Source organism: Chiroxiphia lanceolata, chromosome 3 (genome assembly GCF_009829145.1).
Source record: "Chiroxiphia lanceolata isolate bChiLan1 chromosome 3, bChiLan1.pri, whole genome shotgun sequence".
NCBI lineage: Eukaryota > Metazoa > Chordata > Aves > Passeriformes > Pipridae > Chiroxiphia > Chiroxiphia lanceolata.
In genome coordinates this window covers 20,291,077-20,307,859 of record NC_045639.1, presented here as the reverse complement: position 1 = coordinate 20,307,859, position 16,783 = coordinate 20,291,077, and the positions used below count along the sequence as shown (strand labels likewise).

At 34.8% G+C, this 16,783-nt stretch overlaps 1 protein-coding gene across 2 annotated transcripts in view; it reads left to right on the top strand.

Moving 5' to 3' along the window:
• Nucleotides 1–16,783, top strand: part of SPATA17 (spermatogenesis associated 17) — an 87,503-nt gene that overhangs the window by 41,943 nt on the left and 28,777 nt on the right. For both annotated transcript variants that reach the window (XM_032683513.1, XM_032683512.1), the window contains 2 exons: nucleotides 9,749–9,952; nucleotides 14,731–14,882. In XM_032683513.1, coding sequence (XP_032539404.1) covers nucleotides 9,749–9,952; nucleotides 14,731–14,882 — 356 coding nt within the window. The remainder of the gene's footprint in view (nucleotides 1–9,748; nucleotides 9,953–14,730; nucleotides 14,883–16,783) is intronic.

Sequence of the window (16,783 nt, the reverse complement as noted above, 5' to 3'; positions counted from 1 at the left end):
TCAGAAATCTCTTGTTTTCTTAGAATCTGAGTCCAGCCCTTGCCCTTTGGGATTACTTATCCTGGGGACACTCAGACACTCAGTAATTCTGCTACTCAACACAGTTTCATGGTGATGTAAAAAAAAAGAGGACAAGTGCTGGAAGCCAAAATATCTGGAATCTATCTGGTGCACCATCTGCCAATATAATTTAGTGACAAAGTTTATAACTTCCATAGATTTCCAGTTTTGCTCGTATTCCTTTCAATCAGCCTTTCTTTATCTCTAAGAAATGGTAGTTACCTCCCTAGAGAGGACAAGTACAGTAAAAGCCAAAACTAAGATGATAAGTGTGGTGATCTTCACGCCCAGAAGATGGTAGCTGTATAGGTAAGGAAGCAGTGGGAGGAGGATGGGGAAGTGCTGTCTGCTGACACCATAACCTACCTCCCATGAGAAATCGATGGCTATGCAGCATTTCAGATGTATTTCTTCCCGCTGTCAGTGTACAGAACTTCCTTCTCATTCACTGTTCTCTTAAGTCTCAGCATAGCACAAGTGGTAAGTGGAAGTGTTTCCAACAGAAATCAATAATTTCACCCTTTGTCACACTTCACAGAAAATAAGATATTCACTTCCTGTTTTTTAAAGATAGGGAGTGAATGAACTTTTAAAGTTTATCTGTGACAGTATTGCAAACTCTATTTTTCCTAAAAGCTGCTTGTTATAGAAGCATTTCAGTTTGTTTGATAACTGGTTAACTGTGCAAAGAAATGAGAGTTTACACTGAAAATTCATCTGTCATTAGAAAGAGCTTAACACACAATAGAACATAAAGTTTGAGTGCTGTTTTTTGATTGATCCTTTGCAAGCTCAGTTTTAAAGGCATATTCATGTAGACATGGCAATATTTCTCAGAGCTTCTTCTAAATAGCTTGTTACTAGCCATGTCACTCACACTAAGCATGTTATTATAACATAGTGGCATCTCTGTATCTACCATGTATTATAACATTGAGCATCTCTGCATCTAGCATTAGTAATTTAAAAATCCACTAGGTAGGAGATCCTTGCACTTAAACTGTCTTTTTCAGCATCTGAATTGCATAATCCCTATTTGTGTGGATTTTTTCTAGGCAACAAACTTCTTGCTCAATTCCTGTGGGTAGGATTAATGGCAGAGTTTAAAGGACAAGCTGTGTGATCTATCAAAAAGTGTACATGCTGAGATCTTAGGAAAACATGACCACATTTTGTGTATTACTGTCAATTGGGGTGGCGAAAGGGTTAGATTGCTGCAGGGTCAGAAGTCTGGTAAAAGTGAGTTGTATATTGAATGCTGGCTTTGTGTGTGATATGATAAAAATATTTAAGAAAGAATCTGTATTGCAAGGAAATGACAATGAAGTACAATAGCAGCTAAATAGTTCACAGAGCCACATTCACAGACAGTGGAACTACACTGACGTTCTTGAAATTGTTACATGTATAAATTTGATTGATGCATAGTAGTCCACCTAGTATTTATACAAGTTTGATGTGAGGCATGGTTGGTCCTGCTCAGGTAATTTTTGAAACTATTGTATCAGGAGAAATGCATGCTAAGTAAGAGATAAGTGCATAAGAAGAGGGAGGTTAGGAATGGCATGGGAGAAGTCATGAAGATAAAATACCATACATGTCTCAACAGCAAACCTTCCTGTTGATTAAGAAGTGGCACTGATGGTATCCTAGCTTTAATGAGACTTCAAGATGAGTGATGTACACACCAATTCTTTTGTTTTTCAGCTCTTAGGCTGCTGAACAGTATAATGGTAAAGTTCTTTCATTAACTTGCACAGTTTATTCAATATTCAGTGCTTTTGTTTAGTATCTAATATATACTGTTAATTTGGGCGTTGTGTCTGTCCTGCAAGGGACATGATGAACACTATATCTCCCTCTATCCATTGTTTGCTTTACTTTCAGTTTTTCTATTTCAACAATCTTTTAGTAAAATCTTCGTCTCTGTGGTTTTTTTTTCTTTTTTATGTCACTCTTTTCTACTAATTTCTGACTACCTTTACTAATCTAACATGGTTCTGTTCTCTCATTATTCTTTCCCATATACAATATGATGACCATTCATTAAACCTTCACCTCGTTTATTGGTCTTATTGGAGGGTGTTTTGTTAAACATACTACCACATTCTGAGTTTTTAGTCATTGCCTAATCCTATAGGTTTACTAGAACAAATTGTTTAATAAATCTGTCAGAATATATGTCTGTGAGTGAATATTCACATGTAAGCACAATGAAACAGACATAAGGCATAATGAAAAGGAATGAAATGTTATGTTGTTTAGTTACACATATGTATTTTTGAGGAGTGAATGAATTCTCTATTTAGCCGTTATTTTGTTGACAAAGGAGATTTCCATATGATTTCCATCTTGTTATGAAGAGCTTCTCCTGTCTTCTGATATATTGTTGCAGGTAACTTCTGTTGTTACAAGTTCAAAGATATTAAATGGAATAATTATAAAGATTTTTCTCAATTCAGTGAGAAAAGGAGTGCATCTCAAGTAGATTTTTTTTGTACAAGGCTAATCTTTTCCATTCTGACAATGACAGTGGATGGAATTTTAAAGATGTAAATAATATCACATATTTAAGTGTTTTAAGGCTCTGAAAACTTCTCAAATAAATAATTTTAGCCTCAAAATAGTACTATGAAGGAAGGAAATACTGTCTGTGTTTTCATATGCAGATATTGACATGCGGAAGAGTAAAATTACCTTCAAAGATTATTCTTTAGGTTAAGCTCTTTAATTCCCGTTTATACCAGGTGGTATAGAAACAGGTTGGTTTTTCAGAGATTCCTATAATTTATATATGATCCCATACTCACCCCAGAACTTCTTAAAGAAAAAATTATAGTGGTAATTCCTATTTTTAAAATAAAACCATTAATCAAGTTAAATTTTATTTTTCTAGTTGTTTTGAAATCAGAAGTCAAATGAGGAGACAGTAAGAGAACAATTCACTGTTTCTTTTTCTGTCTTCATCGTAAGAGTATTGTTTCCCATGCCATCACTCACTCATTCAAGTTATTATCCCTGATCTAGTCAAGTCATCAAGAGCCTGCATAAGAATTAGATTTGACAGAGTAAGCCTCTGTCAGAGAGAGAATCAATGAAAGGTGGACACAATTTTGGGATGCCTCTGCATTTGCTGGGCTGATGTGTTTTGGATATTGTGCCACAATGATTCATGCATTAAACTAAGATTATGTTTCTCTTCTGTCTTGTTGCCTAAATACCCAAGCAATTGGTACCTATTCGGAGACTCAATTACGGTTCTGTTTCCTGCAATTGAACTTAGTGCCTGTGCAGGTTTAGAGGTTGGTTTTATGATCTGTGGCCAGGATACTGGACTGGAATGTTCTCCTAACACCTCATTGTATAGGCCATAAAGTTGCAGCCTGGTTTACTTATAAAAGTGCATTTAAAATGTGATTGCACTATTATTTTGATATCAAGCAAACATTTCACAGATGAAAAGGACTGAACCAAGCTTTACAGTCTGAAGGCAGAATAACAATAATTAATGTTTCTATTACTCTGTTTAAACAGAATATATATTAAGCAGAAGACAGGTAATTAATCCCACTTGAAAGAATATACGCTACTCATCACTCATTTATGAATTCTTCAGTCCCTCCATTAAAGCAGTGTCTCAAAGAAAGGTAAAATACCTTAGGTGCAATAACAGGCTAGCTCCTCTAGTTGTTATTTAGATGAAATTCCAGAGAATATATTTTTTTAAGGATTACAGGATCAGGCCAAAGGAGTAGCATTAGTTCAGTGAGAATTGAACCTACATTTTTGAAGGTGGGTGACATTTTTCCTATTGTCAGGTAAGGAAGTTTTATCTCAAATTGGGATGTCAAATATCACTATGGTATTTTTCCAATGTCTGAATAAACTTTACAATGTATTTCTTCATTGATAATAAAGAAATGTGTTCACATTAGCTAAAATATTGTGGATTGTTCCTGGTAGAATACATTCTAATGTGGCTTAAATATTTTGATGTTTCAAAATCCAGTTCATGGACATAGTTTTATTATACTTGTTGCTAGAACAGTATTTACAGATTTTTTATAGATGCTCTTTCCCCAGTAAATCCCATATTAAATATTATCCTTTTATTTTCACTAAATTTGGAATATTCTGACAGCCTGTAAAAACCTAGCTATTTAGAAGTTTAAAATTCCTTTTCTTTTTTAGACATAATTGCAGCATTGTATAAACACTTATTTCCTTGTGAATCATTAATGTTTTAAGGTATTTCTTTTACCTCCTAGGGAAACTATATCTGGGGATTAACAAGATTGTTCACTGGAATTCATGTGGAAGCATAACTGCAGTAGCTGAGAAATGATCATGTTTCCTTTTAGTTCTCAGCAAGAGTAATTGAATGTTGAATATCTTACTAAACGCTGGACTGTGACAGTGTGTTAACACTCCGACTATCTCCTAACAGCAGGGCAATTATTTGCTGAGTGGGATTTTTATAAATCCCCTGGCAGTAGTATGTCCTGATAATTATGATGAAGTGCACTGGTCAGTGTTGATTCAGCAATCCCATCTCTAGCAAATATTTCATTCACAGCTCTCCTTCATGCTTTTACTTTTATGGCTTTTAAAGATCTCTTACCTCTCCTCTCGGCTTGCTTAGGTTTTCTTTTTTTACAAATTACAATGGAGCAAAAAAGAATTTTCAAGTCTAGTCCCTATTTTGTTGAAGTCTTTTCCTTCTCATTTAACTCCTCATTAAAAGACCAGAGTGAGAAACTGGGACTTTATTTAGGTTCTTACTGTGACAATCACTTTCACAGGCTTCCTACCTCAAAGCTGGTTTTTTCGAGACTAAATGACTGTTACATGAAACATTTGTATTCGTGATATATGTTGGTTATTTCCTTCTTTCAGAGTTGATATGAAAAAGTAATTAAAATAGAGCATATCTTTATTATTGTTTAGTTAAATTACAGTAAAATATTTAAACGTATGAGAATACACTTTCTATTGACTTAATGCTTACAATTTATCTTCAGCTCAACTTCATCAATTTTTAATTTTGCATGTGTGTAATTATTTGCAGCATAGTAGCTATGCCGTATCTTAGAACATGTTTTTTTTGTGATTTTTTATGTAGACTTTGAAAGCTCAGTGAAGAAGTAAGAAAGAAGAATAAGAAATAACTAAGTCATAAATAAAATTGCAGAACCTAAACTGTTCAGGTTTTATCATACCATTTGGGGTCACCTACCTTTTCTGAGAAACTGTCCAGAGTAAACAACACATCCTTGTCTTTCCCTTTCTACCTGCACCTTTTTCCTTTCTTCCTTCGTTCTTTCTATTTCTTTTGCTGCTGCCTAACTTTATAGTTTAGCTTTCAAGGCAACTCCACAATAATTTCTTTCTTATATTCTGGAAAATAAAATTAATTTAGACAGAAAGACAGTTAAGTCTTTCTCTCTATATATTGAAATGATAAACATGAAAAGACAAAAGTAGATATTCTGTAGCATGGAGTAAATATAGGATTAGAGGTGGAAGCAATACAGACTATAAAAAACCCTCAAATATTTTCTTTGCTAATGTTCATTAAAATAATATTTGTTTTCTTATGACTTTTTTCTTTCTTTATATGTGACCATTGATTATAAAGATAAGAAAATGATGGGGAGGAAACTAAATGATAGAGTGTTAGAAATGCAAAATGATTCAAAATATTAATGTAATGCTAAGGATGACTGGGTAACAAATGGTACATTTGCCAGTATGCTTGACCTGACACAATTAATATTCCAGGTCATGCTTGGGTTTCCATGATGGAAGGTCTGAGGCAGAGAATTCTAGGGGAAAATATATCTATTGTATAACTCATTTCTCTCTCTCTTTTTTTTATTTTTTTTTTTTATTTTCCCTGACGAGTCAGAACCATAGTCTTAAAAAAAAATATATCTGTGCTTTCACACCTCATTTGCCATATTCACCACTGGGCCACCATTCACCAGAAGGGCCTGATGCAAGGAGATCAGTAAGAAGCTATTAGCAGAGTCCCCTCCTGAGATTTCTTTGGTCTTATTGAGGTGGAAGTTAGCATGACAGTATTGCAAATAGCTCAGTTGTAAGTTTTTTAACAGTTAGCACAGATTTCCCCATAGTGTTTGTCACTTTAGAAAATTATTCCTGGAAATGAAATCCCAAAAGCTGGCTTTGACGGAGTCCTGAATGTTGAAGAGCATAGTACAGAAAAATGTCATTCTCCCTGAGACAAGAGGTACTTTTTGTAATCTATGATAATATTTTGGAGGGTTACATATTTTCTTATGAACTAAAGGTGCGGAAAATATTGAAATCGTAGTTTGATGTAATACTTTTCTACCATTGAAAAAGCAGTATTAAGTGCAATGGCTTTGTAGTTGAGAGAATATTGTATTAAAGTGGGGAAAAAATTAAGTAATGCTTTTCATACATTGCACTTGTTTCAAGAAGATATGCAAATGTATTAAGTAACAAAGGCTTTGATCCTCCAGATTCTTAGATTTCTACAGACTGCCAGCTCCCTGCAGAGGATGTAGTGAATAGGATATTCATCACCACACTGCACATGTGCAAGAAATTCCAAAATTAAGATTAAGATTTGCAGAGATATTTTAGTGGAAGCAATTTTTCCAGAGGTTAATCTGAACTGGAAACTCCTCCTCTTGTCTCTCCTACCAAACTTAGCGAATTTTACATTTAGGCCTACCCTTACCACAAACCTTGGGGAATTTAGAGTAAATTAGTATTCATTTTATCTGTCTAGATACTAATTCTGCTGATTGCTCTGCTGTCTTGTTGAATACTTAAACATATAAAATTGAAATGTAAAATAATTAACAAGGATTGCTTGAAAAATTATTATTTAAAGATGTGCTTCATAATCAATTTTGACCCATATCTTACAGTGCAACTTTAGAAGAAGCAAGAAAGTTTCCAACTGGCCTCACTAAACTCCAAATTCACTTTCATAGTTGATATACTATCTGTATGTGTTTAATCTGAGAGTAGGTAAAAAAAGAGCAACAAAAGATGACTCTTTGTTAAGACACCTTTTCAGCAATAATAAGTCAAAAGACACTGAATGAATGGATTTCCACATCTATTGTAGCTAATTCTGGTTTCATTAAAAGTACTAAAAGCCAATCCTATTAGTGCATCTTGAGATATTCAGTAGCATTTCACAGTGTTTGAACCTTTTATGAACTATAGCTTTTTATTACTGCCAAACATTTAATCAGAGGAACACAAAGTAGAATATACACAGTACCTCAATATAGATTGCAAAATGCAGTTTCAGAAAGCCATTATAATCATGTAGACATATACTAGCTCTCAATGTGACTAAAAGAAGCAACACCATTTCCTGGGACCCAGACAGTGCATCAATTTAAAGTTATTGCATGTAATTCTTCAGAGGAAAAACATTTAAATTATTTAAGATGTTGTATTTTTCCACTTTGGAGAAACAAAACCAAAAATCGAACCTGAGCTATATAGTTTGAAATAGTATAGTATTTTTTTGGTTAAAAAAAATGAAAAGATTTCCTCCCCAATTTGCTCATCAGCTTAAAAAGGCATGTAAATTTTGGACAGATTCAGCCCTGGTCAGGATTTGCTACTGATCAACAAATCCATGCCTGCCAACTCCAGAGAGTTGTTACCATGCCATAGTGGTTTGTTACGGATCAGCCTGATTCTCAGTTATGCACATGAGATGTTTTTCTTCTGAATAATGTTTACATTTTCAGTGACATTATCAGAATGTAGGCAGATCCAATGGCCATGCTGGGACTAATGAGTGAAGGGATATAACGACCATGGCGTAAAGATGGTTTGTGTACCTTCAGCATGGAATCCAGTTTGTATGAATCTAATACATATTCTATTTGTATGGAGGTTGCATTGACTGCGGCATTTTATATTTGAGAGAACTTGTGTAACACGTATATAGTGTAAATGCATTCAATAATTGTAGGAAAGTGCAATAAAGTCAAGACAACATGTGGAACTTGTATTTCTGTAGCACTTACAGATCACTAAGTATTCACGAGCAAAACCCAGTACTGGACTGATAAGAAAATTGCAGTTTGACTGTGTATGAAACACTGAAAAAATACTAACAGCATTATGAGGATCTGTAACTTTATGGGATGTTTATATGAGTAAGAGCCAGACTTGCAGAACCAAAGATTAAGATGCAGCTGGACCTTACAGATCACACAGATGGACCTGCAATTTCACATTCACTCCAGTGATTCTGCTTGCCTGCTGTTTGAAGCATGGATCCCTGCCATTTTAGTCTGGCATCCTGAAGAGCTGAATGAACAACCAGTGGTTGCTTGGCATACATACATATATGTTTCTACCACTTATCTCTATTCATATCCTCTTTCCCATTATACATTTAGACCATCAGTATAATATTTTATAGGGTTTGCACTAAGAGGGGAACATACAACAGAGGACCAAAATAAATCATCATTAGAGCCAGATCACTGACAGAGTTGAAGAATATAGCCCATAAAACTTTGAATAGCCCAACAGTATTTTGGATAAGCTACCATCTCTGAATATTCTAGTGCATTAAACGCTGTGTTTTATATATACTGTATTTAACTGTTTTGACACAAGAAACTGGAACTTCCCAGTAGGATATATTAATGAAAAATGCATTAGAGCTAATTGGGAAGTGTTCAGTCCTCTCAACCTCAAGAGATTAATACTTTATGAGGAGGCTAACGCCCTACATAGTTTTCTCATGGGTCCTCTGTAGCGTTCCAAAGGAGCAATACAAGATTTTAAACATTTACTCTTTTCCTTAACTTTTTCTGCATCATGAAACTGATTTCCCTGTTTTATTCAATATTTCTTAGCAATTAGAATTAGGATAAAAGCAAAGGATAATATATTTTAACTGAGAAAATCTACTTTAAAAGTCTTAAGAATACTCTGAGTATACTGTTGTAGAAAATATAATTATCCTTAAAGCAACTCGTATCTTTAAATTAATTTTTGCCAGGTGGTTTTTAAGCATATGTTATCTGTTTTATAGAAGATTTAGTGGCTTTGTGCAATATGGAATAGGAATTCTCATGTTTAACAGTTCATAATTAATTCAGTAAACTCACATATGTCTGTTTGGGAATTGTTTATATACAACTGATAAAATGCCTACATTTATAGGAATGATTTGGGAACAGTCTGTCACATAATTTTGACTTGCCAGATATTCACAGATTGTTAATTATGTATATTACTAGATCAGAATTTGAAATGTGTGCTTTGTATTAGTCATTGTTATATTAGATCAGAGTAGTGATTCAATTAATGATGTATCCTGAAAAAAATGAAATATCAAATTCAATGAAGAATGAATCTTTCAATTTAATTCACAGTTCAGAAATTCTTGTGCTAAATTTTGGGGTTTTACAAGTTTTATGCTATTAAAACTAAACACATTTGAATAGTTATAGGAATTTATTGTGGACATTTTGTTGGGGAAAAAAGTGAATATTGAGTTTTGGTATTCCATAAATTTTCTTCTATTACTCCTTAACTAATGACTGTTTTGCTTTTAAAAATGCTGCAGGTGCCACTGTCTATTTTTGTTCCTGTTGTGTATTAGAATCTAAATAAGTTGAAGTCAAAGGTAACCCCATCTTCTGCTCAGATTGCAGGCATCTACAATTCACCATTCAGAAAATCCCCAGACCCAATGGAACTGCTGCTACGGAATTCAAAGCCACTGAGCCACAGAAGGAAGCAAGTGAAGAGTCCCTTTGCCTATGAGCTCTATGACTGGCCAACTTGTAAGAAGCCCCCAGCTTTCGTCACAGCACTGCCTCTACCACCTATTGGCAGGCAGAAACCTCAGGTAACATTTTTCAGTGTCTCTGAGGCAGCTTTTGTTCATATCTTTTATCATAGATTATCTCAAGTTAAATCATCAGGTCCAAAAATCCCTTTTGTGGATTTGTTGTTTTTGGGGATTTTTTTTTGTTATATATATCTAGTGCTTGCATTTAGGATAAAAAGTCTTTGAACAGAGATTTGACTTAAAGAAATCTAGGTGATATTTAAAAACAGGGAAATGTGATTCCTTAGGTGTTGCTTTTGTCCTTTGGGGAAAAAAGTGTAATTTCTGATATTTCAAAGGTACGACCTCATATAATTGAGTATCAATTTTATGATTCATTAGAGTTAGAAATCATAATTTCCAATTTTAAATCATTAAAAAATAGGAGAAATGAAAGGTAATAGGACAAATTAACCAGTTGTCATAAATTTTTCCTCAGTTTGCAGTTGTTTCCCATAAGAAGACTAAAAGAGGTGCTCTCAGTTCAAAATAGTTCCTACTCTTTTTGTCCACTGTGTGTGTCAGCTTTAATTACAAAAATTTCTACATTGTTCTCCATCACAGCCAAGTTGCCCAGCTTGCATTCTTAACTGTCATGGTCTCAATTTTAATTTCAGTTGTTGTCAGCATGTGTTGCAGATAGCTTTTTCTCCCTGTTCTATAAAGTAATGGACATCTCTGAGATAATGCATCAAAGTGAACATCTCACAAGTTGGCAAACAGCTTTTGTCACCTTATAATCAAAACCTGCTGGGAATGTGCCCAATATACACAGCAGACAAACTTTTGAAACCTTTATGCTCCTCAGGCAAGTAGCAACAAGACAAGAGGACATAGCCTCAAACGGCACCAGGGGAGGTTCAGGTGGGACATCAGGAAGAATTTTTTCACTGAAGGGGTGGTCAGTCATTGGAATGGGCTGCCCAAGGAGGTGATGGAGTCACCATCCCTGGAAGTGCTCAAGAAATGAGTGGATGTGGCACTTAGTGTTATGGTTAAGTTGCTAAGGTGGTATTCAGTCAAAGGTTGGACTCAATGATCTTGGAGGTCTTTTCCAACCTTTATGATTCTGTGATTCTAAGAAGTTGCAGGCCTGTGAGAATACCTCTGGAGAAGTAGAGGTGAGCTGCACAGAGATCCACACTGCTTATAACAGTAAAAATCGACTTCAGAGCAGTTCTCCACCTTTATCCTTCCCTCCTTATGTTCTCCCTACCTTGACTGCTTGAGCTTCTTCATAGAATGAACTTGTTGACTCATTTCAGAATCGAGACAAAGTGTGAGCCAGTAAGCAGTTTGGGTGATGAAGGAGTTTGGAGCTGAGATAAATATGACACTGTAGCTTTACCTTCTGGGACCAAAGGGGCTGTGACAGTCCTTGAGCAGGACGTGACTGAATGCATTGTCTCTCAGGACAGAGGGAAAGATTTTGCCTAGTGGGCATGGTACAGGAATCATGCTTTTAGATAATTAAGTAACTCGAGAGTTTTCCATTGTTAAGGTGCTCTTGCAAAACCACTTTACTGTGTGCAAAGTATCTTACAAGCTTCTGTTCGGATTTGGAATATTTTACAGACCTTTCTAAGTTCAGACGCACGCACAGCAGTCTTGCACAGATAGCCTTTTAGAACAAACCAGAAGAGTTCTGTTTATTTTCTGCACCTCAAAGAGGGAATTTACTATATAATACTTTAATCCTTTCAGCACCCTGGGATGTACACTGTGGGGTAAATTTTCAAAGCACAGCGCGTGGATTTAGCTGCGCGACTCTTATTGATGTTAATGGGAGTCACACGGCTAAATCCCTGCACAACACTTTGACAATTTAGGGTTGTATGTCTAAGAAAAGGACACTGGTTTGAGCTGATGAAACAGCTGGAAACGAAAACCCATCAGAACACACCATCCTGAAAGTTGTCTGGTGTGACAATAAGAAATTTAATTACTAGATATGCTTGTGTCCTAGTTCTCTGTGGTAACACTTTCTGGCACCAAGCTTCTTTTTCTAATATCGATCTGGCTCACTTTGAGTCACTAGTTGCTTTCTTTCAGGTATCTAAAATTTTTATTGCTTATATGTTTGGATATTTTTTATGAGGATGTCAATTGTATATGTTTAAAAGAAAAAAGCAAGCTATCTTCCAGTTTTCTCTTAGAGAAATGGGTATGTAGCACTTTATAGGTAAGCTCTGTGTGTATAAGATAGTGCATTTAAAAGAAAAGTTTTAATGATGCTTATACATTGGTTAGATGTATCATTTTTATTACTGAGTTCACTAGAATTACAGTTTCATGGAAACACTGATAATGCTAAAATTAGTCATGTATTCATTAAAAAGCATTAATAACAGAAAGCACATTACCATTTTTAGGAGATTTTTTGCATGCTATTAGGTGTTCTGGAATGGAGAACAATGAAGAATGCATAATTTCATGATGATCATATTTTTTATCACGAGTTCCTGATTTTATGGTAAAGTAGTAAGAATGCTGATCTACTAACCTTTATTTGGCAGACCAATTGCTATTAAGAAGATTTATGCTACTCACTACAAATTCAAATAGAGCTGTGTGAGTTGCTTTCAGGGTGCAGACTGTTGGTTGCCTCCTTCCCTTCCTTTCCTAGCCTGACCTTCCCAGGAAAATTTCCATTTTGAAGCAGGATGCCCGAAATGCTTGCAAGCATTGTCAATTTGAAAACATTTTTAAGCACCATTCTACTGCAGTTTCCACAAATCTTGAAGTTAATCTTGTAAAATGAAAATAGATAAATGGATTTTTTAGAGGTCTTGTCATTTAAGATACATTACTTGGGTGCCTATTGCTAGGTAAGTTTCTTCAAAGAGATGAATCAGAGAAATGGATAATTGTGCAGGGAATGTTTAGAATTATGTCAGTATTCTAATATATATACCCTGCTTTCATTAGTGATGGCACAGCTTTATTTGAGAGACCTTTGCTTAGTTGCACCCTTTCCTCCCTCCTTCCATTAGTAGTTTCATTTGAACTATGGACTGATGGTTTTGTTTTTTTTTATTTAACCCCTAATTAGGTCTTAGAAATTAAAGATGGAGAAAAACCCTTGCTCGGATGTCTGATTTGGCCCTTACCCTGGTGGCATATGAGTCAATATTTTGCAGTGAAGAAAAGATGCAATATTCTGAAAGACTACATTTAAAAGCAAACATATTTATCTTAATATTGTTTGATAATAGTACTTTTCTTTCCTTTCTTCTTTCATCCATATATCCACTTACTGCAAACATCTTGCAATAAAGAGCATTCCTTTTTAATAATAAATTTTAAACTTATTTTATAACTTGCTCGTCAGATTATGTATTACTAGGTAATGCCATTACTAGGTTTAGTGACCTGTTCTAGTATTGATTATTCTCACAGGAAGTAACACTTTTCATTCTGTTTTTAAAGACTTACTGTATTCTTTTTAAATGAATGTATCTTTTCACCCAGACTTAGAAAGCAGAAGCAAGAGGATATCTGCAAGAAGTGTAAATATTATGCTTATTTTCTTACTGGGATCTTTTAAAAGATCTCAAAATCTTGGTGCTGTGCCTTTAAAAAGTAAAGTTCCAATAAAAATCCATTAACTACTTTCAAATATAGCAATCCTCCTGTCCAGCTGTGAAAAGTACTAGATGATACTTATTTGCCATTTGTGTTATTTACGGTCCATGACTTTTATGGTAACTGGTTCCTATTATTGGTTTCTATTAATGTAAAACATAAGTGAACATAAATGAGGCGTGAATCATTTCTTTTTATTAGCCCCACAGTCTTCACTCAGTGCTTGCAGTAACTCCAGCTGTGACTTGTTAGTGATAACCTATTTAAAGAAGGATATCTTTAAGAATAAAGGCTGTGATTAGAATTCTTTGTCTGTTCATAGTTTCAGAAGGTTTCACTAGTTCATTGCAAGATCAACAATGATGAAAATAAAAATTAATTAGTAATACTTCTAAATCCAGGGTTGCCACTAAACTGTCCTGAGTGTAACATGGCACTAATTATACTCCAAGTAAGTTCTTACAGGTTAATACTTAAAGCAAGATATATAGGATATGTCACTTCAGCAGCACAGGAGAGGACTTCCTGCTGCTATTTATCTATGTTGTTAAATGCCAGATGCTGATATAACCAGTTATTAAACAATATACTCTGGAGAAAGACATATATGTGTATTTTTTTTAAGAATAATGAAATTAATGTGGAATTAGACAGGAATATCGACCTGTATTACTGAATTCATTAATTTGAATTGTATTAGAAGAATTATATCTTAAGTAATGTATTAAGTTCTCTTACGGATAGCTTTATAGTTAAATTGAAAAGAGCATGTTCTTTAAGGTCAAATATTATTTGTCCTGTGGAAAGAAAAAGACGTAAGCTATCTGCTTAAGCAGAATCTAGATATGGTTAATAATTGTGTATCAGATTTTATTTCACTGATATTTTTTTCTAAGGAAAAACTTAAGTTTTCCTAATCAATTCTAACAATATATTGTTTTAAAATAGTAAGTGTTTGTTAGTAGCTAAGTAAATTTGTGGTGCACGTTTCTCATTCTCTCTTTGGAGCTCCAGAGTATGTTATCAACCTCTGTGTTATCTGTAAGTCTCTATCAAAATGAACTGCTTTAATTATTTTGGAAGAAAAGTCTCACTACACTTCCTAGACATTCTGTGTCCTCTTTCATCAGTGATGTGCCATGAATAAAAGACGGAAAGAAAAGAACTGTAACCCCACAATAAAACACTTTACATTATCCTACACCTTTCAGGGGCCTTTCCGCGATACCGCTGAAGTATTGTGGCAGCGCTACAAGCCTTTGGAACCAACCTTGCGAGTGGCAGAATCAATCAATTCACCACTGGAGAAGGCCAGAGAGGGAATAAAAAGGGAGGAATGGAGAAATCCTATACATGACAATGAGTAAGTTCTTTGTTTTTTTTCTTATATTGTTATGAGAATGTTTTCTTTATTCCCATTGCTTTCAGAAACCTTTCATGCCTGACAAAATGAAATGTCAAACCTGACAGCTTACTAGCAAACATTCTATGTACATACTTCTAAAATTCTCTGTCCTTAGATTATAAACTGCTCAGGGCAGAGACCCTATCTTGTAATTGTGTGACATGTGCCATCCATATCTATGAATCTGTAGAAGAACTTGTAATAATAATATGTGATGCAACAGATGCGTTTAATGGGAAATAAGAAAACAAATGCAAATTCTGTTTTGCCACATACACCTTGCCAAAGAAAAAATACTATTTCAGTCTTCATATTCAGGGACCTTACCGGTTATGGGAGGAAAAAATGGTGTTGCATGCCAATGAGACTTGTTTTCTCTCCCAGTAGAGTACCACAGCTCACTTGGAAGGGGAGGGAACATATGTCGCACATGTTAGAACATGATACAAAAACTGTAATCATCTTTGAAGCAGCTTGATTTCCTAAGCCACAGCATCTGTAATAGTGTCAGACAGGCCAGTTCTCTTCCATAAAATCCCAAATACAGGCATAATCCATCCCAAAAGATTAAAGCTTCTATCCCAAAAGACTTAAGGCTATTGCCAAAATTTTTCCAATTTTTTTTTTTTTAATCATGATGGAACTCTTTTGTCCAATCATAATAAAAGCCTGTTAAATCACCTTCTCTGGCTTTGTAGTTAAAAAATTACATTTTGTCAACTTTTCCCTTGAATTCAGTGCTCTTGGCAATCCCTTGGCCCTTTAATAGCAGAATTCAGGACAGAAAGGAGCCACTTTTCCTCATGAGCAGCCTGTGATCCACTGATTCACTGGAACAAGATGCTTTACTATCTTTGATCTGTTTCATGCTTTTTTGTCAGCTCCATATTGCTAAGTGTCAGCTTCAGGACTGGGACTTAAGAATGCCAGAAACAATTGCGTTTATATGGTTTACCTTCTACGTTTTTATTGGAGCATAATTTTCCCCAATTTAATATTAATAGTGTCTTTAAATGAATATTCTACTCAAAAATAGTTTTGAAAGAAAAGAAATCTCTTGATATGGCTACTTTTTCACTTCCAGGCAATGTTTTTTGCTTGTGGCATTTTGTTTTGTGTTTTTTTTTAATATTTGGTGTCAAAACTTAGCTATAACATTTTTATTCCTTTCATACCAAAACCATAACTGAGTTCACTTACAAGTAAAAGTGTACTTCCTTTTTCTATTCCTCTCTGTATTCTTTCATGTACTGGGGTGAGGAGGAAACAGTTTAACTTTCACATCTCAGCTTAAATCTGTGCTTTTTTTTTTCATTTTTATATCTAGCTTCTGCCAGTGAAATTTAAAAGAACTCCAAGCACTAGGTAGTAATTAATGTTCTCATTTGAAGTGGGGTTTTTTTGCTGAATAAGTTTTGACTTATGCATTCCAAGGGAGGATGGATGATGTCCTCCATTTATTGCCCAGTCTTTATTTGATGAGGTTTACCCCAGACATCACTGTGTCAACAGTTTCAGAAGATCAGATCTTGTAATAAATACTTCACTGACTCTTCAATAAGTGAATTGTGAAGCTTTGGTCTTGTACAGTTTAAATTTGGAGCCTCCAACTTTGACAGATTTTACATGATATGCAGTCTTTATTTACCCTATGGGTAAGGAAGCATTTAATGCCATCCTTAATGCACAGAAGCAATGTCCTAACAATCAATGATTCTCAGCTTCATGCACACTAAATGCATAGTGTATTATACATTTTCAGGCTGCGATCATTCTGTTTGTGCTTCATATTCAATCAACCATACAAGGGTCACATCTGTAACCTTGAAAAGGTGATGACAGAGTTGCAGGTCATCATC